Source organism: Alligator mississippiensis, chromosome 2 (assembly GCF_030867095.1).
Source record: "Alligator mississippiensis isolate rAllMis1 chromosome 2, rAllMis1, whole genome shotgun sequence".
Lineage (NCBI taxonomy): Eukaryota > Metazoa > Chordata > Crocodylia > Alligatoridae > Alligator > Alligator mississippiensis.
This window is the reverse complement of record NC_081825.1, coordinates 177,089,528-177,110,445: the sequence shown is the minus strand read 5'-3', so window position 1 is coordinate 177,110,445 and position 20,918 is coordinate 177,089,528. Positions and strand designations below refer to the sequence as shown.

The window sequence follows — 20,918 nt, the reverse complement described above, 5'->3', positions numbered from 1 at the left end:
GCAGCAGCTGCGCCCCGCTGCTTGCTGCACCAGGCAGTGTTTGCCACTGCCGCCTCTAGGGTGCCCAACATGCAAGCTCCAGGTGGACAGCAGCAGCTAACACTGCCTGGCGCTGCAAGTGGGGGGGCCGCAGTTGCTGCCGCCGTGTGCAGTCCTGATGGGCGATCCCGGAGCCGGTGTGGGGCCCAGGCTGGCAGTGCAAGTGGGTTACAAGCTGGTGCTGAGTGCGGGTGGGGGAGCCCCTGCTGTTGCGGGAGCCCTGAGTCCTACTGCTCCTAGTTCCTGTCACTTTTGACAGGAACCAAAGACACAGAAATATTAATTTTCAAAAAATTTTAGGGGTCCTGTGGGCCGGATAGAATGACCTAGTGGGCTGCATCCAGCCCACAGGCCTTATTTTGCCCACCCTTGATGTACAACAAACACTCTAGACACTCCCTGCCCCAAGCAGCTCACCTATTTAAATGACAGATGGGCTGGAATGGGTGAATTACACACAAGAGAATGAGATAATATCACGATAATTCAGCAGGGACATGGAAGTCTTGGCTTTGCACTAACTAAAGTCACGTTATGGGTACTTGGGGGCATCATATTGGTATTGTTACTAAGAACCCAGTACTGTTGGCTTTCTTGGACACAGAATTCAGGGACAGTTAGTTTCCTTTTTGTACACCAAATCGAAGTGTGATTACATTTTTCAGTGATCCACCATTCCTTCTTAGCAAGTAAAGCATTACTACCACTCAAGTTGGATAAAGAGGCAAGAGACATGTTTATTATAACCCAACCTTTTATTGATGTTATTGATTATATCCCATACCATAAGAAAAAGCCCTAGTCTCTATGCCTATCTAGCCATGTGCAACAACCCAATACAGATTCTCCCCTATACCATCTGGGGGAGACACAGGAGTGGGGAAGGTAGAAGGAAGGCAGGTAGAAGGTCATCTTGAATTTGCTAAGGTCTTCTCCAGTTTTCCCCTGTTGATATCCAATATTTATACATGGATTATTTAAATAAATATTCTGAATGGTGTTACTTTTTTTTCTGTTTGTTTCATTGAGATTTTGGGAACTGGACTGAACATATTTTTCTATGGATTGTGAAGGTGCCAATTTAGATGGGATTTGCATTTTTATGAAAAGTACAGTTCTGGGAGAGACTTATTTTTTTCCTCTTACCATCCGGGAATGCTCCTTGTAGTCTCTAAATAGCAGGGGTTAGAGGAGCCTGCTACACAGGCTTTGTGGCCTGCTGTAGCCACACTTCTGCAACCTAGCACAACTTCCTTGGAAGTAGCCAGGACTGACAACAGGTTATTACTGCAATCGAATTCTAGCTGACTACATATAACTCAATTTGTTATCCAATGGCAAAACACTGGTTGTTACTTTTAGTGGCTGTTACACGTTTTCCAAAAGCTGCTATTCATTCTTGGCCTGATTTAATATTAGGGGCTTGATGAATAGATTCTTACTCTACTTTACAGGCTAATGCTTATGATTTAAATGCAAGCTTACTGATTGCTGATTGTATACTAGCTTTAGTACACATAATTCATGACTCAGGCTTTTGCTAGGTTTGTAGTCTGCACCTGTCAATGTGGTCTGTCAGTCACTGATCATGTCCATAGCCTGCAGTGTTGAGGAAGGTTTTTTTTAAAGGAAGACAAGGTATTGACTTTATGCATTTTGCTGGTATTTTCCCCCCATATCTAGGGTTGGAGCAGCAGGGAAGGCAGCACAGAGATGCTTTTGGGAGAATCATACAGGAGGATAATTCAAAAAGGTGACTTGTCCTCAGCAGGCAAACATGGAGAATCACATTTTCTCCACAGTAGCTCTTATGCTTAGGTAGGACTTGGTGACCACAAAGCCATGGCCCTATTTTCTTTCATCTGCACTTCCAAAGAATTGATGTCACCTCTGCTGTGATGATCCATGAAAGACTCCTTTCTGGCACATCCTTTGTGGCAAGCGTGGCTACTTGCTTATGCCAATACAGCTGGTTTGCTGAAATCTTCCTTTTTCAATTCCTGCATCTGTCTATTCCCCTACTGCATATTATCTAAACACTGGGGCCCAGCCATGATTCATGAGTAGCCAGCAGCCCACAAGACCTTCCAACAGCGCTTGTAGCAATGGGAGATTGTGCGTACCACAGCCCCATGTTTCTTCAGGGGGACAAGGGCAACAAAGTGTGATATTGCTAACAGGGAAACTGGTTGTAGCCATGATGGTCTAAGGGCATCAGTAGACAAAACTCTTAGGGCAGAGGTGATATCTTATATTAGACCAACTAAATAGTTAAAAAAAAAGTTTTCTTTGCCACCTTTCCAGCATACACACCCTTCTTCAGGCAAAGGAGAAATCAGAGATCTTAGGAGTTCTCCCAGGTACAGAAAAAAGTTCATCTTGCAAATGAGAAACCAGAGATGGTGAGGTTTCTTCTAGGTGGAAAAGCCAGTTGTAAAAAGCTGCTCTGTGAGAATGCAAATTAGGAGCAGGCAATGGCTGAAGCAGTCAAGTTACCTGAAGGTATCAGATGGCAGGATGTGCCATCCTGCAAAGTGTAGGATTTGGCTTCTTTTCTGGTACGAGTTGTGAAGTTTCCATTTCAAAACAGCAAAATATGCTCTCTTCCATGTTTCAGCAAAATTGGTTGTAGTCATGCAGAGGTGATATCTTTTATTAGACCAACTAAATAGTTTCTCTCTCTCTTTCTCTCTCTCTCTCTCTCTCTATATATATTGCTAACAGTGCATTGTTTATTCAGTATTGTTGCTCATGCATCAGCAAAAGTTGGGGGCGACTGGTCTGAACCTTCGACAGCTAAGTTTCTTGGGCAGAGACAGTCTCTGTGTTATTGTGTGTGTACAACACCCAGCATACAGGGGGTCCTAATCCTTGCTTTGGGTCCCTAGGAGTTACTAGGCATTAATTCAAATACCTTATGGTGGCTGGGGAAGAAATGTAGAATTTCAGCAGTAGACTAATTGGTTGCAGCAGACAAAATGGATTTATAGACTCTTAAAGAATCATAAGAGTTGGAAGTGACCCCAGGGATTACCTAGTCCAGTACCCTTTACAGATGCAGGATGTGCTGTTCCTATACTAACCCAGACACATGCATATCCAGGCTCCTCTTCCAGTGAAGGAGATTCCACAACTTCCCTGGGCAGCTGGTTCAAGTGTCCTACAGCTTTTCCCAAATCATAGCAATCATTGGCAATAGCATCCACCTCCTGTTTGCTTCTGGCCAAATTTGGGATGGGAAGGATTTCCTATTCGTGACATGGTGTGAAGTATATTTGGCTTACTGGAACGGTATAAAGAGGAGGAAAAGGCATGGGGAAATCAACTGGACAGGCAGACCCCTAGTGGCCAAATGGCACACTGCCACTAGGTGGCTCTCACAAGTGGGTGCCTGATAACAGTGTCAGCTGGTGCCATTAGGTGGGGCAGGAAGCCAGTCTGGCTGGGAAAAGGACACTGCCAACCAAAACACATTCAATCTCATCTGGAAATTGTTTACAAGACTGAGAGTCACAGTGCACCCATGTTAGGTTGACTATGGAAAACCCCTGCACAGGACAGGATTAAACTAGCCACTTAAGTAAGTGCTTAACTTCAAGGCTGTGAACAGGGATGACTCGCTTGTTAATGGTTAATCAGTACATTTATCACTTTGCAGGATTGGGAGGGTAGAGAGCAAAACCTGCTGTCTGCTCCAGCTGAGGTTTCTGAATGATTTTGGAGGTGCAAGGACCATCAGATTGACCAGATCTTCAGGGCCAAAAATCTTGTGAACAAAGATGAAACTCCTCCCTCCAAGAATTACTACCTTCACCCAAAATGTAGGTGGGATAACAAAATCTCCCTCTACAACTGGAGGGATCATTTGGAGATCAACCCAATCAGCTAGCAGTCTTGCTGGAGGTGTCCAGCATATTTTTAACAGAGATTTGTTTGCTGTAGGCCATAACGCGTGTCAGGAGCAGTAAGTCTGAAGTTCTGGATGGCAGCTGAGTGCATCACAACATTTCAGGTCTGGGCCAGAGCATCATGGGATAGACAGAATAAGCATAAACCGCCACAGTAGATAAGAGAAACGTACAGGATTGTACAGCCCAAAGCCAGTATGTACCTGGGAATTTATGTAGGAACGCTGTAATTAAATAAGTTCTTTGCTCAGGAACTTGTAAGTGTATGGCACCAAATCTTGTTGAACATGTGTAGGCAATGATGTGGGCTTGATGCCAGCACTTCTAATGTATATAAAAAAGGAGTAGGACCGAAATACACTTTACATTTGTGTTTAACTCTGCACTATTGGCCAGTCCGATTATTAGCTGATAGCATGAGTCAAGAGTTTATGCTCACTGAATAGCTGCTGCATGCTCATTTGAACCACAATGCAGAAGGACGATCCAGGTCCGTGGCAGTGACAGCCCATGACAACGAGCTGGAAGGATTCCAGAATGCTGCGAGAAGGGGGGCCATAGCAACAAGATGGATGCAAGGAGGGGGCATAGCAACCACGTAGTGAGTTTCAAAATGATGCAGCAGCAGTAACCATGGTTACCAGGTAGGCGGTTTTCCGAACATTACAGGAGCCATGCCTAAGGGGCCCAGGATGCCAGTGACAAGGCAACTAGGTGGGAGGTGGGGGGCAGCCGAGACACTGTAAGCTCTCAGGTGCTTTAGAGGAAAAGGCAGAACAAATTAGGAAGGGGATGAGGAACGGGAGTTGAGCCAGGGAAGGAGCTGAGCGGCAGGGTCATCTACAGGGCTCTTGAGATGAGGAGAATGGAGTGAGGTTGCTGTGAAGGAAAACACTCACAGCTTCCTGCACAAGGGGCCCCTTGATGGTCTGGAGATGTTGGATTGAGAGTCAGGGAATTTCCACCTGACACCTTCAGAGGGGAGATGCCTTTGAGGACACTGGGGACTGAAATTATCTACGGTTATTCAAGTTCTGCATAAGAAGATTGTTCTGAGATGAGAGAGGATGGGGGGAAATGCTCAACTTTTCAGCATAGACCTTGGATTGACCTGAGTATACCTTGGAGGGGAACACTGGTATGGCCACAGGTCCATAGCTCAGCTCAGGCTCACACCAGTTTGGGATCTGGCAGGATCAGGAGGTTTCTCTGGGTTCCACTGACCACGCTCAGAGCAGAAACCCACTAAATCCAGCAGGCTGGAAGAGGCTGAAGAAGATGCGAAATATCCAGGTGTGGACATAGTAGAGACAGAAGAGGGCTTCTGCTAGCTCAGCTAATCTTCAAGGAGCTGCCAAATCAGTAGAAAAAGTATTTCTGCTACCACACATGATGTTTTCAATGGGGGCTCTGCTGACAGAAACCATGGAAAGAGAGAAAGCTGTCAGGCCATCCATTTCCTTCTCCCTACAAAGCTGTAACTGTCCCAAAATGACACCTTTTGTGACTCAAACTAGGCCCCACAGCAGCAGGTATTGTATGAGCTGTTTCACTGAAGAGCCTGTAATGGGCAGCAATGGCGATCATGCTGGAGAGCCAGGGACCAAATCACAGAGAGGTGAAGACACACCCACACAACACAGTAGCAAGCCTGGAGGGTACAGCCATGGCCTCCTGAATCTCAGCCCTGTACCTTAACCACAAATAACCCTTCCTTCCTGTTCATATGTGTGCCACTCTTGCCTTCCCACTCTCCAATGTAGACCCTTCAGATTCTCTCTCTCTTTTCATTATTTATTGGTTAATCAGGTGTGAGTGTGGGGGAGAAGACCCCAGCCCTTGGCAGCAGGAAGAGCTTGCCTGAGCACATTCCTGTAGCTATTACAGGTTACCAGTTCCAGAGGATCCAAGATGAAGCTTCAGGAACTTTATAATCTCCTCCCAAGAATGCTCTTGGGCCTTGGCATGGGCCTCCGGCTCACCCCCCCAGTGCACAGGCTTGGGATTCCCACGAATCACTGAGATGCTGCATAGGGGAGACCCTGGTGGCTCAATTAGGTGCCCAGCCCCTGGATAGGAGAGCAGGGTGTAGTTCTTCTTCCCATGCTTCTTCATCCTTTCAATCGCCAACTCAGCAAATAGCTTGCTGTTAAAGTTGCGGTCAGCTTCCCCCACCACAAAGAGCACCTCCCCCTTGGCTTTCTCCACAGGAATTGCAGAGGCTGCATGAGCTGGGTCACGAGGGTCCCCGAAGACATGGTAGTTGTCCAGGGCTCCCATTTCCGTGATGAGGAGCCTCTCAGGAATGTAGGGGACCGCGGGGATGTAAATGTCCCTGTAGCGCAAGGGGGGGCCATACATACATGATGCACCATTGATCCAAACAGCAGCCACAACCTGCTCTAGGAAGGTTGCCATGGACAGCACAACCATGCCGCCTTGGGACACCCCGATCACTCCAATGCCTGGGCCTTTTACCTGAAAGAAACCCATGAGGTGCCATATTAGAACTATGCTTTGCTGCTGGGCTGGGAATCTGTGATTCAGACCCAGCAGTTAATGGGAAAAGAAAGGGCCTGCAGGGGATGCTGTGACACCAGGGATGGAGCAGAACCCACACTGCCCAGCCCTGCCTACCACAGCAGAGGGAACTGGCACATCAGGGGATGGGGAGGAGCCTGCATTGCCCAGTCCCACCCAGCAGGGGGTACTGTGACACCAGGTTAGGGGGAGTCTGCAGTGCCCAGCCTTTCCCTTCCCACCAGAGAGAGCAATCAAACATAGAAGTGGGAGTCTGGAGGAGTTCCTTAAGGTAGCTCAGTGGTGGGGCTCAGGGGGTGCTAGTCCGTGACATGGGACATACCTTGGGGTGCTTCAAGAGTAGGTTGGTGGCTTCCTCAAAATACTCCAGATCCACCTCCTTCAGCACCAGGGGCAGGTCATCATAGGCAAAGAAAGCCACGGCCAGGACTGCAAAGCCCCGACTGGCTAAGAGACTGGCTCGGAACTCAATGAGCCCCCCTGCACCACCAAACATGTCAATGACCCCTGGAAACGGGCCTGGCCCTGAAAAGAACAAGGGACAGAGGCATTGGGGACAAAGGTCAGACAGCCCAGATAAGGATGGTTATTATGGGTCTTAAGGCTGCAAACCAACCCTCCACTGAAGGAGAGGTCTTACTGGGGACCCAGCAGGAGGGGACAATTGACAGCTCTCATGGTTTGATAAGCCATCTCAGGACATACAGCATTTTCCTCAAAGCCCCAGCTCCTGAGAATTTCAGCATTTAGAATTTAAGTAAGTTTTTAGTCCCAGGGCTTGAAGAAAATAAAACAAGCTTGAAAATGCAACTTCTTCAAGCTGTGAAGCCAGAAAGCAGAATCCAGAGAACCAACTTTCCTCCTTCCCTCCCTTCCTCTCACAGTATTTAAGCTAGTTGCAAATTTTGAATGTAAGCCACCAATGCAATTTTGTAGCTGACAAAGCAAATCAAATTCTGGCATGCATCCACCGAGGCATCTCAAGCAAAACCAGGGATGTCATCCTCCTGCTTTACTCAGCTTTAGTGAGGCTGCAGCTGGAGTACTGCATCCAGTTTTGGGCCCCCCACTTCAGGATGTATGTGGATAAGCTTGAGAGAGTCCAAAGGAGATCCACCCATATGATCAAAGGCCAAGATAGCAAGCCTTACAAGGAGAGGCTGAGGGACATGGGACTCTTCAGTCTGGAGAAGAGAAGGTTCAGTGGGGACTTGGTGGCTGCCTATAAGTCTATGAGGGGTGTGCACCAGGATCTGGGAGAACAGTTGTTCACCAGGCCCCGCCGAAGGATAACAAGGTCTAATGGACACAAATTTCTGGAAGGCCGATTTAGACTGGACATAAGGAAAAACTTCTTTACAGTCCAGGGTCTGGAAGAGATTCCCCCCAGAGATGGTGCTTGCACTCTGGTGGTGCTTGCTACTCTGGACTTGTTTAAAAAATGTTTGGATGCTTATCTTGCTGGGATCATTTGACCCCAGCAGACTTCCTGCCTATGGTAGCGGGGATGGACTCGATGATGCTGTTTTATGAGAGGAGAGCTGGTGGCCATCTGTAAGCTCACCAGGGGGACCAGTGAAAAATAGATGAGGCTCTGTTGCCCTGGGCACCAGCTGGGATAATAAGGAATAATGGCTGCAAATTGATTGAGAGTAGATGTAGACCTGATATCAGGAGGCATTACTTTACAGTTAGGGCTGCCAGGCTCTGGAATGGGCTCCCAAGGGAGGTGCTGCTCTCCCCTACCTTGGGGCTCTTCAAGAGGAGGTTGGACAGATATCTGGCTGGGGTATTATGATCTCAGTACTCATTCCTGCCCAGGGCAGGGGTTTGGAGTTGATCATCTGTTCAGGTCCCTTCTGACCCTAGAAACTATAAGGTCTCTTCCAGACCCTAATATCTATGAAATCTATGAATCTCCTAAAGCTGACCAGGCTCTTATTTCAGGGACTAATTGGGAAGGTTATTTATTGGCCCTGAACTTCTGGGAATATTCTCTATATGGGGTTGCAATAAGCCTTGACCTGCTTTAAAGCAAAGTTCCTGGTTGAAAGAGATTATGTCCCCTGCAGAGGCACAGACCAAGGTGTCTGTATGCTCAAAGCAATGATGAACATCCTCCACCTAGAACTGAAGAATTTGCAGTTTCTGCCAGATGATGAACCAACCGTTCGGGCTTCCCTAAGTTTTGACACAACTCCCCAGCCTTACTACACCTAAGGATTGTATAGACCCAGCCTGGTTTGATTAGCCTTCAGACTGTGAAACACCAAGCAGCTGGGATCAGGGAGGAAGCTTCAGCAGGCATCAAAGACATAGTCAGGGACTGGGGACCAGTCTTCCTTACGTGGAATACAAAGGCTGACATGTTGGCAGATTGCTAACCCTCTGTCACTGTAGGAGTCAGGGACAGTGGCTTTACCCTTTACCCAATGTGGGTCAGCCCTGCGGTAGGGGTGGGGAGTTTGATCCTTTGGGATGGTAAGTGGAGGTGAAGAGAAAGAGGCACAAAGGGCCTGTATAGGGGAAGGAGGAGAGTGGAGAAGCCCAAGAACTGGGAGGGAAGAAGTTCCCCAAAAGATTCCTGGGAAAGGGGGAGGAAAGGACACAACGGTGCAGTTTTCTCACCTGGCGGCAGGAAAAGGGTCCCTCGGACTCTGCCCTCCTTGATTGGGATGCGCTGTGTGCCAGGGGTCACATACCACCTCTCCACAGTGCAACTGGCCACAGGCTCTGCCTGGACTTGAGGCATCAGGAGAAAGGAGTCGAAGAGATCAATTCGGACCTGGAAGGGGCTGCCCATCACATCCTTTTTAATTAGCCGCTGGAACAGCTTCTCTGGCTTGAGGAACCAGAAGAGGCCCATGGGCCACACGCCTGCATAGTCGCCGCCCAGGGCAGCAGCCTTCTCCAAATCCACCTGCCCAGCTTCATCTGCCCGGTACAAGGCTCTGGCCTGGAACGTTATACCCCTCTCATCTGTCAGGGATGACTGCAGAGTCACCAGCAGCCCTGGGGCCAGGCCGGAGACATGGATCTTCACTGGCTGGTCAGCCAGAGAAGTTTTGGGGGTGATCGTGAGCTGGATCATGATGGACGGAAACTGGACTCAAGACCTGAGAAAGGGGGATTCAGGGGGCAGGGGAGGAGGGCAGACAGAGCAAATGGATATGGACGTGTTAGCAGTGGGAGAAGCTAGGACAGCTTTGAAGTGGTAGGGGATATTGCAGCAGTCTCATCTGTCTTTTTTTTTTTTTTTTTTTTTTAATAATTTTGTGTTTTAGGCCAAATCAGCCAAATCAGTCTTGAATTCTATCAGCTGAGCAGAACTCAATTGTTCAAGTGTGCGTGGTGCTACCACTGGCCAGTATCCTTCCTCCCAGACTCTTCAGCCTGGGGCTTCAGATACTTCCATATCTATGGCAGGCATCCTAGATGCAAACCCCATGCCCAGGGGCCTTGGGGTTCAAATGCCCCCTAGTCTTGCTTGCCCTCTGGCCAAAAGGCCATAGGGAGAAGCTAGAGGAAGAGACTGAGAGCAATCCCTCATCACCATAAATTATGTAGCCAAGATCCACCCACTAGGAAGCTATAGTATATTCTTGCAGGGGTGCCTCCCCACAGTACAGTGGACACATCTCCACCCTAAACTACACCAAGTCATCCAAGACCTGGATGAAGGGGACTGCCAGGTACAGTAAAACCAGGTGGACCAGCATTATCGTGGTGGTTTTCTTTGCTCCTAACAGCTACCCTGTGGCAGGGTGTGTGGCTGTAGAAGGAATTTCTGTCCTTGTGAAGGGCCCTTTGAGTGCATTGCAGGGGCACTTGGACGAGCTCTTAGGCGCAGGGAAGACAGGGCAAGCCATCCTGTCTGGAACACCAGCATCTCTTCCCCTTCCTCTTCCCCCTCCCTTCTCCACTTCACCTTTTGTCTTTCTAATTTCTACCTATTTACATTCTTACTAACATCCTGCCACACTTTTAGCTTCTCTAATTTCTTGGAGTCTCAGAACAGCAGAAACTCTCTATGCCTGAATAAGGGTGACTGTGCCCAAAAGCTTGCCAAGAACTGTTTTCCGACTACTCAGTTGGTCTAATAAACGATATCACATCTGCTCAAGGAACCCTGCCTGCCTATGTCCTTAGACCGATGTGGCTACAACCAAAAACCCAGCATCTCTCAATAGTACCCTTAGCAACCTTGCCTCTCCTCTGCCACCCAAAGCATGTATGCCTCTTCCCTGGCACTCAGGCTCCTTTCCCCACTGCCCTCAGCACCAAGGATCCTCTACAGCTCCCTTAAACACCCTTGCTTCTCAAGATCACCAGCGTTTTTTCTTTCGAGACCTTCAGAGTTATTCTCCAGCAGGGCCCTCCTCCTCAAGCAGAGCCCTCCTCCGCCCGTCCCTCCTCCTTGATCAGTGCCAGTGCATAGGAGCTGGGGTACCTCCTGGGTCCTGCCCTCAGACCGTGCGGGCAGGGAAGGTGGCTGCAGGTCTGCTGCTGTTCATTTACAAACCCTGCTGCTCCCCACAGACCCCATCAGCAGCAAAACAGGCAGGCAGAGGCGGGGAATGGGGATGGACCTTTGTCACCTGACCATGTCGGGGTCATGTTGCAAACACACTCCTCCCTCTCAGGCAACTGTTCCAGCACCAGCGGGTGCCGATCTATGTTTAAAGAGGGAATAAAAACACCCAGCAGAGCAGATCTCCAGCCTTGTGCAGCAGCCCAAAACAGATCCGGGCAAGACCTCATCCTGTCAGCTTCCTCCAGAGCTGCTGGAGCTGGCTGCAGAAATCACAAGAATGCCACAGCCAGAACAAGTGTCTGCCTGTTTCCCTTCCCTGCTTGCCAAATTCTGGCTCCACATAGCCAGACCCACCTCCCTGTCTCAGGGAAAAGAAAAAGCCTTAGGACAACGGGGCCTGAGCCAGCAGCTAAACCTGAATTACCAGCCCCAGTCCTTCAGCTCCTTCCTTTCCCACAGCTGCTTAGTGCCTAAGTGTTCACAAGTATAGGTTGTAGCCGTGTTGGTCTAAGGACATAAGCAGGCCAGGTTCTTTGGGTAAATCCAATGTCTTTTACTAGACCAAGTAAAATAGTTGAAAAAAAAATTATATTCCAACTATACATCCAACTATTTTAGTTGGTCTAGTAAAAGACATCAGATTTACCCAAAGAATGTGGCTGCCTAAGCGTTCATGAGAGATGGAGCAGATGTCCTGATCCTTTCGTTTGGTGTATAGGGAATTATTTGGGCCCTTTGAAATTATTTAGCTGCCAGGGTTTTGAGTGCTCTGTAATGAAGACATCAGCAGCGGCCTACTCAGCCCTGCCTTGCCCCTTCCACGGTTCTGCTCAGCAGTGCATCTTACAGCTCCCATGGTCCTGTGACCTTGAGACCAGCTTGAGAAATGCCTCCTCAGGCAGGGGTGCGTTCAGTCTGCTGACCCACAGCTCACTGCAACCAGGGGGCAGATCCCTGGCAAAAAGATGCAGGGGTCACTGCTGAACCCGTATGTATCTTGCATTATTGCAAGACCCCCCCACCCATCACCAGAGGATCTAATCCCCTTAGGATCGTTAATGTGTTTATCCTCTCAAAGTACCTGTGAGGGAGGAGGGCTGTTAGTCCCATTGCAGAGATAGGGAAACTGAAGCACAAAGTCAAGGTCACTCTAAAGGATTTAGGTGCATGACACAGGATTGAGGTACCTATATCCTACCTCAGTCTGGGAGAAGCCTTAACTGCCCAGCCTAGCCCCTAAAGCCCTTAGGTGCCTGAGAGAGATTTCCTCAAGTGCTGGTGCCTCCAATGCTGGCCGGTGAGGTCTACTCAGGCAGCCAGGTGCCTTCAAGTTCATCATTAAAGCACTGTGACTTGCCCAAAGTTATACAGCAAATCAGAGAGTGGTGGGAATTGAACCAAATTCGCCCATGTCCCAAAGTTATACTAGAACAATTTCCTTTGAAAATCCTTCTTCAGGCTGAGGTCAGCCAGTTTACACGGCAGCCTCCTTCCTCTTCCACTCCCACCACAACCCCCACTATCCCAGCTTGCAACACCAGAGCTGTACCCATTTTAGGCTTTGTAATTGTACACACCTGACCCATGACTGCTTGTGTCACCCATGCCTGGGCCCATGGGCATGAGACACCCTTTTCCCTCACCTGTCTCCAGGCTGTTGCTATGTAGTGAAATACCCCAGATAAGGAAGATGCTCCCACAGGTGTGGAGCTTGTGCTACACCCACCTTTACCAGCTTGTATATAGTACAAGATGCCCCAAGGCCTGAACACAGAAGCTTGGGCCAGTGGAAAGGAAAGGCTGATCTGCAAATCCCCTCTGCCTGCTCTTTTTCTAGCCTCATTCTAGGCCTAGACCCCAGGAGCTCCAGTACCAAGGAAGAAGGACTCCAAACCTCCTTGTCATAGGTAAACCTGATTCCCTCTGCCCAAGAAGATCAAGCCTCTCCTTTCTTACCGTAAAGGAAGGGATGTAGTTGGGCTGTTTGCTTGAAATCTCCAGGTTCTGTTGTAAAAACAAGGCAGCAGCAGCCCCCTTCTCCCCTCCCTCTCACTGGAGCATGTGAAAGGTGTGTGAAAGGAGAGCCCCAAGTGTTTCTTTATATCTTGCTCTGCACCACAGCCCCACACAATCTGCATGCACTTGCAAACTGAGATAATCATTAATCGCAAGTGATAATCAGAGGTGGAGCTTTATATGAACCAGAGGCCACTTCAGCTTGACTGAGGTGTCAGTGAACCTCAAACCATCCCCCAGTCTCCTTCCTAGCTCTGCTAAGGGCTCCACTCCAAACCTAGCTTTACAATAGTCTCTCAGTCCTGACCTACAGCCCTCTCCAATCTTAATTTTGAGCTCCCACCACAGCTTTCTTGGTGCCTCTCACTCCTGACACAAGCCTCCCTGCTATCTCAGCCACGGGCTCCCTACAACTCTTCTAATGCATGTAATTCCTGACTAACATTCCCTCCCCCCAGGCTCCCCCTTCCTCTAGCTTCCTTTCTGCCCCTGACCCAGGGGGCAGAGTGATACAATGTGGCACAACCTGCAGTACCAGGGGAGCCTGCAGCCTGTGGCGTGCAAGTGTCAGAGCACAGCACAGTAGCTAAGGGTGAGTCAAGGCACATGGTGCAGCAGAGGGGGGCATGTGGCTCCCAGGGCCCTGGCCTCTGCTGGCGTGCCCTGCCCCCACCCCCCGTAATTTATAATTCAGACAGCCCTGTCTTAACTTAGCCATCCCAAGCGTTTACCCCTGCAAATGCAGGCTCAGCCATGGGCCACCTGCTCAAGCATGTTGCTTGACCCAAAGGCCTCACAGCTTGTGTTTCAGAGCCTAGGACTTGGTCTGCCTCTTCCAACACACTGGGTGTAACAGAGCAATTATCCAGTACTGCAAGCAACAGTTCACTGGGTAAAGTTCAAGGCTGTGCAACACACCCTCAACCATGGTCCTGGCCCCTCCCTGTTGACTGTATGTCTCCATTCACCCAGCGATTAATACTTATGCCCATTACCAAGGGAAATAAAACACCTGGGAAAGGTAAGCACCCTGATGTCACGCTGGACTCCCTGCCCTGCTAACCTGCATAAAGTGGTAAGCATGGATAGGAGTTGTTACTGAAGGTAAGCTGAGGCAAAGAGAGACAGACAGCTCTTGATGGGGGTGGGGTCAGCAAACATTTAATAGACAGACCACTGGACTGGGTAACTAGGATATATACTCATTTCCCCCCTTTGTCTATGAGGACTGTCAGAGCTTCACAGCCAAAGGGCAATTTTGTGCATACAGCACATACCGCAACCAGGCTTCAATCCAGGGTCAGGCCCTGAAGTATTCCACCTCCCTTTTGGGCTGTGTTGGAAAGTCAATTGGTGGGGCTGTGCCGAGAATGATTTCCAAGATAGCCATGGTGTTAACTTACACAGGGGCAAAATTCATGGCTCTGGAATAACAGCTGTGCTGGGGTGTCTCAAACTGGGCTGTGCCTGGTAGGGAACCCAGGTCCCCAGAATTTGTCCACAAAGAACACAAGCATGTATTAACCAAAAAGGTTCGTACCCCATTATTCTGCAAGCTATGAATGAACCCACAGGTTGAAGCAGCCTCAGAAACAGCTACAACTTGCTCAATCCATGCAATCCCTTGTGCACACTCTTATTCACCTGTCCCAAAATTTCCCTTCCCCTACAATCCCGTTCCATCCAGGTACTTCTTTATAGCTCACCAAGCCTCCCTCCTACCCCTGTTCATCCTTTACACTGAGGTTCCCCAATCCCACCCCATAGGTTTTCTTAGTTTATCCCCTTCCCTCCCATCATTCTCAACTTCTCCTCAGTGACTTTGTCTTAAAGAAAGGGCCCTTTAAACACTCCATCTTACCATGATACACACCTACATCTGGCACCTCAGAATTTTCTGAATGAATAGGAGAGCAGAAGCTATTTTTTCAGTAGCTTCCATTCTGGTTCATCTCAGGGACCCACAAAGCTGTTTCACACATACAATCCCACCCAATCACCACCCCCCAGCTCTTTCTTTAAACCCTTCACAAGGTGGTGAGTCATTTCAGGCTAATTTCCAGTGAGGAAGAACCGCCAAAGGAAAAAGCCCACCATCTCATTTAGTGGCTGGGCTTCTTGTCCACTGCAGCACAGAAGCTGACGTCTTGCAATGGCAAGGATCTCATCTCAAATACACAAGTGCCGGGAGGTGACAAATGCAAGAACTGAGGTGAGAAGGGACATCAGCCCTATTGCCTGAAAGCAAAGTGAAAGTCCACTAAAAAAAAAATGAAGAGAATCACAGAGGCCCAAAGCACTGGCAGGCCATGACAATGAAGCCTAGAAGGCAATTTTAAATCTTCTGTGAATAGCACAAAGCATTCACTAAGGCAAACTCAAAGAGAGGGGCACACATCCCTGGTCCTATACTATTGGTCTCTAATTTGAAAACAAAGGAGAACACTCAAAGCTCAAGAGGATTCATAAAGCTAAGGCTCCCCACCAGCCACTGTGTCAGTAGTTTATATGACGGCTCAGTTCTCCAAGCCCTGAGGCAGAGGCTTGTTCCCAGTGCCCTACATGAGGGTGTCCTGCCCAATTTATGGAAGAAAATCCCAGCTCCCCAGTATAATGCATCAGCCAACATCTCAGACCCATAGGGGCCAACATTCAGCATGAGGTATAAGCTGGTGGTGAGCAGGACAGCAGAGCTGCAAAACATCACTGAGACAGACAGGCTCCAAAAAAAAAAATGCCTGCCCCGCTGTCTCCCTCTGTGCCGCTTCATTCCTTGGCTGCTTTGCGCTGCACCTGGTGCTTCTGCAGCAGGGCCAGTGTGTCCCGCTTCTCAATACGACGCAACTGCTTCTTTTTTGCACGTTTCAGCTTCAGGGGATTCCGGATCTGGAGTGGAGAGAGAGCAAGAACAAGTCCATAAGCCATGACTACAGAGGAATGTCAATGATGTGGGACAAACCACCTGCATGGGAGCACTGGCACACTGCATCTCCCATGATGTACCAGGGCTTCCTTTTGTAAAGAGGGGGAAGCACTACATTATAGGCACAGTGCCTCCTGGGTGATGTAGCCTAGCAGAGGGGCTCAGCCCAGGGAACAGAACTGAGACAAGAGGCAATTGGACCGCATCTCTCGAGACCCTGTGGTGGCACGCCCAAAATAAAAATTAGTTAGAGATTTCCTGCCAAAAAAACAGGCGCTTCCCCTAGAACGTTTTTATAAAAAGTTGAGCTTTCATTCAGCTAAACAAGAACTGTTTCCAAGCAATCTTTTCAAGTAGCTGTAGTAAGTACAGCAGTCAGCGCATCCCACATCCCAGGGCCAAGTTGGTTGCCACAGTCTGTTCAGAGCTCTATATTAGTGAGGCTCCTGCCACCCCCAGTGGATACTATTCCCCATGTTTAGCTCCCAAAGGGAAGAAATGTTTGTCAGTGCCCAGTTGGATTTCTCTCTTGGTGCCTCTACATTCTATTATTCCTGCCCGTGATGTGCGGCAACAGTTGGAGTCTCATCACGGAGGCCAAGGGAACCAGGTGGAGCCCACCAATTTAGGAATATCTGACTTGTGTGCCTTAAACACAAGTCAGGCTTTCCCGGGGCAGCAGATGACACTCAAAGAACACACAAGAGAAAAAGAAAAGGGGGTGGGGGGAAGAGGCGCTACCTAGGGACAAAGTCTACCTCCTCATGCATCAGCGTTTGGCATCCCTTGAAGGAGGCATTAGATATCAGGACTCACCACTTGCACAATTTCTGCTTTGCGCTCATTTTCCAGGCGTCGCTTCAAGTTCTCTTCCCGGCGCTGTTTCTTTGCCTGCACAAATAGGAAAGACAGATTATGATGTTTAGACCCTGGTGTGGAAGAGTCCAAGGAGGACATAGTACATGGGTGAGACCTGAAATGAAATGGATGACCTGGAGGGCTTAATGAGGCCATGAGGTGCAGGGAAGGCAGGGAATACAGTAGTAGAAACCCTCATCTCAGAAGTTTTGAGAGCACCTTCTTCACTATAATAACTGGGCACCTTTCCCAATTAAGGACAGAAAATGTTCTCCTGGACTCCTCAGCACGGAAGAGAAAAAAAAAAAGCTTCATTAAGCAAAAGTTTGAGGCAGTCTTTTGGTTCATCACTAAGCACATCAGGGCTCTGATCTGTAACTGGCTGCTAATAATATTTGTTGAGTGCATCTGTATGCGGAGTGCCATCCTGAGGGAAAGCTGGCAGTGAGCTTTACAGTCTTGGGCCATTTGCTGTGGAAATTCGGACTGCTTTATTCAGGGAATTCTCCCACTAGGCGATTGTTTTGCTGTTTCTGTGGACTGGAGCTGTGGTGGGAGGTCATGGCCACTGGGTGGGGTGGAAACAGTGGATCTCAGCTATTCAGAGGAAGTCCCATGGAAAGCTCTAAATGGCAGGGCAGGCACCTTGATTTGGACTCTGGATCCAGTGTGGAGACTATCTATGCATAAATTGTATATAAAGGACCTGTGTTGCCAAGCATATGGGCTACATTTTGTATCATGTGGGGCTTTTGCAGGTGCCACAGTTTAATTCCTCAAAAGTGTGCCTAGCAGATGCTACCAGGTGACTCAGCTGCAGTCATCCAAGTTCTTTGTTTTCCCAACGCTTGAAACTACTCAGTTAATTTTAGGCTCTGCAAGGTTCTGGTGGTCAAAAAGATGAAGCAAGCTGTGAGCACCAAGAGACTTTGCTTCTTCCTTAGCTCAGTTCTGAGGAAACAGATGAACCCTGGGACCAAACTGATGTTGGGCTGAAGATTCTATGAAGAAAGGATCTGGCCTGCACACTTGTGACCCTCATTGTTCAAGGACATGCATGTAAACAAGTTATTCGGATTTTGTGCCACAAATTTCTCCTACACTGGAAAGGTAAATTGCTAGGATCCAAATAACTGATACCACTTCTTGTAGGGAATGGAACAGCAATTTCACAAGAGAGCAATATGATAAAATCACATGTTGTGAAGGATAAGAAACAGTGGCTAGCGCTAAATGAGGAAGGAAAAATCCACGTAATGGCCTAGAATCATAGAAATGTGTGCCTGGAAGTACCCTTAGGAAATCAGTACACCCAACCTCTGCTGAAGGGAGGATTATCCCTGTCTAAACCAACTCATCCAAGTATGTCTAACCTGTTCTTAAACATTTTCAGTGATGAAGACTCCACAGCCTCTCCAGGTAATTGATTTCAGTGTTTAATCATCCTTATATTTAGAAAGCCATCCCTAATATCTAACTTAAGTTTCCTTGCTATAGTTAAGACAGTTACTGCTTCTGCTGTCTCCTGCAGCCACAGAGAAGTCTATCACCAGCCTATTTATATTATAATATAAAAGGCATTCATGCGTTTGAAGACTTATCCAAAACCTCCTCCAGTCTTCTCTTCTCTGGACTAAATCATCCTAGTTCTTCCAACCTTTCTAGAATTCATCCAAGTGTTTGTTTTGTTTTGTTTTTAAGAAGGATGCTTACAGTCAGATCAGAGACTGAATGGGAAAAGAACTGAGCTGTTCAAGGATGGAGAAAACAGTACTGTGTTTCTTCGATCCCATGAAAAGTGAGCACTGGTATTCTGTATGTACAGACTGCCATGCCAGACCAGACTTATGGTCCATCCAGTCCAGGTTCCCATCTCTGCCTACACTGGCTCCCAATGTTTAAGGAAAGAGCGTGCCAGAATTTATACCATGGGAAATTATGAAACAGCCTTTCCAAATGCAAGGTACCACAGGGACCAAACGTGTCCTGAAACAAGACTTTTCATTTCTTAAAACAGAGCGTAAAAAGTGGCATCTCCTGAGAAAAGAAAAAAAGAAGAAAAAAACTGGAGTACAGGGAGGCGATGGAGAAAAGGGAGCCAGGTACTGACATGGAACTGCACAAGAACATGGAGTTGGCAGCAGATAGTCGAGAACACAGGAGAGGATGGAGGAGGGAAAGAAAGTTTCAAGATCAGAAATGATGCCTCAGTTAGAGCTATAATGGAGGCGAGTTTGAGATGGAGCTGGGGTGGGAGGCTTCTCTGGCCTCAGAGAAGAACATTTGCCTAGGAGGCTTTCTGTCTGAATGAATGGAGACAGGACAGCCAATGTACTTGGTTACCACAGGTGGAGATGTTAGCAATTTCTGTCCCTGGTCACAGATAAGGAGAGCAACACAAGGAGATCATGAGATCTTTGGGTCCATTAACCCTTATAGGCCTCTGCACAGAACTACTTTAATACCATCACGATGGCACTGGGGGGCCTACAGACAACTGCAACAAGTATGCAGTACTGTCCCCCGTTCTGTTACCTCACGCTCCCTCTGCTTTTCCTCCTGCAATTGCCTGGCAAAATCCTTGACAAGCTGCTTCTCCTGTCGCTCCTTCATCTTCCGCTCCCAAGAAGTACGGAGGGGCTTGTCCTGAGTCATCTGGGAAAACCTGAACGCAGAGGAAGAGAAAGCATTCCTACCCGTTTGCACAGGGCAGGCCTCAAGGCAGAAGGGGGGGCAGGTTCCTGCTTAGGACAAGTCAAGCTGCTGGGTCAGGCCGTCTTTAACGCACCAAAGGAAGTCTCACCGGGACAGATACTGATCCCCTCAAACCGCTGATGAACCTGCCCAGCCTAACACAGCCCCCCATGCTCACCCCAGCCCTTCCTCCTTCTCCAGGCAAGCCGGCTTCCCTCTTTGACAACACTATCCCTCCCCGGGCTCCCTCCCAGCCCCACTGCAGCCCTCTTCCTCCCCCTCCCCCACAGCTCCCCCCTCGCACCTTTTCTTGCCGGGATCCTTCCACACCCGCCCGGATTTGGGCTTCCCCTTGGGGATCACCATCGCCTCCTTGCCCTTCCTGGCCAGCTGCTTCCTCTGCGGGCCAGGGCCAGGGCCCTCTCCCTCTCCCGGGACAGCCACTGCCCCACTCATCTGCTCCGCCGAGGGCTCCTTCGGGGCCCGCCCCGGCTCGGGTTCCCCTCCCCGCAGCCTCCGGCTCCTGCGGAGCAACGTCGGGGCCGCTGCAGGCCGGGGATGATCCATGCTGCCAGCCCCATGTGGAGCTGCGGGCCGCAGGCGCCAGACATTAACGTCATGGGCGCGACCGCGGCCTCTCCGCTCTTCTACGCATGCTCAAGGCACCATGTTTGTAAGGGGCACTAGCATGGTGGCCGCCATGTTTATGAGGGCAACCGGCAAAGGATCCGTCCCCGTCCGCCATGTTTTGGGAGTGGCACCAGAAAGGGTCCCTCTGCTTACGTCTGCCATGTTTGAGAGGGGCACGCAGCCCTTCTCTCCTCAGCTCTGCCATGTTTGTGAGGGGCAGAGGTCCGCCCATGCCCTCGTGCCTCCCTGCCTCCCATTACAGGCTGGTGCGACCTTCCCCAGTGCTGTGGGCAGGCCCTGGTCACCTGGCAGGGCAGGTGTCAGCGGGGAGGGCAGCGGGGAACACCATCATTGCCCAATGTGATGCCTAAGAGAGGCCTGAGGTGAAAGAGGCAAAGGCTTGAGCTCTGGGCAGGGCCCTGAGGCCCACCTCTTGCTGGCTTTGGGCCAACGAGACAAGGCAGACAGTGCCCAGGACCGACACTAGCCCCCTCCCTCCTGCCTGGATTGATCTTGCAGGCCAGAGCCCCCCTCACTTCCTCCCATTTTCAAACTTATTTTTAAGAACCAGTCAGCAGATGTAGCAGGGTGATGGACGCAAGTGGGGGCTCCGGGTGGGGGGAGAGTTTGGTCCATGCGATGCTCTTTCAGGACGTGATCCACGAAACGACAAAACTGAGTAACCACCCTAACACCACAGAGCTCTGGGAGGGATTTTGGAGGAAGGCAAATGCAATTCTAAAATATGACAAGCCTGAAGGTCCTGGGACTGTTA

General features: G+C 49.3%; 2 protein-coding genes across 4 annotated transcripts; both read right to left on the bottom strand.

The window, feature by feature from the left end:
- Positions 1 to 5,727: 5,727 nt before the first annotated feature.
- On the bottom strand, positions 5,728 to 13,142 carry LOC102564970 (acyl-coenzyme A amino acid N-acyltransferase 2). Of its 3 annotated transcripts, none has more exons than XM_014593457.3 (4): positions 12,979 to 13,142; positions 9,117 to 9,604; positions 6,811 to 7,013; positions 5,728 to 6,425 (listed from the first exon to the last, which is right to left on the bottom strand). In XM_014593457.3, exons 2-4 carry the CDS (start codon positions 9,577 to 9,579, stop codon positions 5,829 to 5,831), a joined length of 1,263 nt encoding a protein of 420 aa, XP_014448943.1. In that variant the 5' UTR covers positions 9,580 to 9,604; positions 12,979 to 13,142; the 3' UTR covers positions 5,728 to 5,828. The 3 variants fall into 3 exon arrangements, with proteins under 3 accessions (XP_014448943.1, XP_014448944.1, XP_019340835.1); XM_014593458.3 differs by lacking the exon at positions 12,979 to 13,142 and adding an exon at positions 10,939 to 11,071; XM_019485290.2 differs by lacking the exon at positions 12,979 to 13,142 and adding an exon at positions 10,839 to 10,918.
- A 1,035-nt stretch (positions 13,143 to 14,177) lies between these two features.
- CCDC86 (coiled-coil domain containing 86) lies at positions 14,178 to 20,163 on the bottom strand. The gene is made up of 4 exons (XM_006264595.4): positions 19,818 to 20,163; positions 19,355 to 19,484; positions 16,778 to 16,852; positions 14,178 to 15,924 (listed from the first exon to the last, which is right to left on the bottom strand). Exons 1-4 carry the CDS (start codon positions 20,078 to 20,080, stop codon positions 15,805 to 15,807), a joined length of 588 nt encoding a protein of 195 aa, XP_006264657.2. The 5' UTR covers positions 20,081 to 20,163; the 3' UTR covers positions 14,178 to 15,804.
- Positions 20,164 to 20,918: the final 755 nt, after the last annotated feature.

Bases quoted from the DNA above. Each gene is read 5' to 3' on its own strand.
- CCDC86 (XM_006264595.4), bottom strand. From the start codon at position 20,080: ATGGATCATCCCCGGCCTGCAGCGGCCCCGACGTTGCTCCGCAGGAGC. The intron at 19,485-19,817 runs GTGCGAGGGGGG...CTCTGCGTTCAG, and splicing joins AAGGATCCCGGCAAGAAAAG to GTTTTCCCAGATGACTCAGG. The intron at 16,853-19,354 runs GTAACAGAACGG...CTATTTGTGCAG, and splicing joins AAAAGCAGAGGGAGCGTGAG to GCAAAGAAACAGCGCCGGGA.
- LOC102564970 (XM_014593457.3), bottom strand. From the start codon at position 9,579: ATGATCCAGCTCACGATCACCCCCAAAACTTCTCTGGCTGACCAGCCA. The intron at 7,014-9,116 runs GTGAGAAAACTG...TGTTCTTTTCAG, and splicing joins GACCCTTTTCCTGCCGCCAG to GGCCAGGCCCGTTTCCAGGG. The intron at 6,426-6,810 runs GTATGTCCCATG...GGTTTCTTTCAG, and splicing joins TACTCTTGAAGCACCCCAAG to GTAAAAGGCCCAGGCATTGG.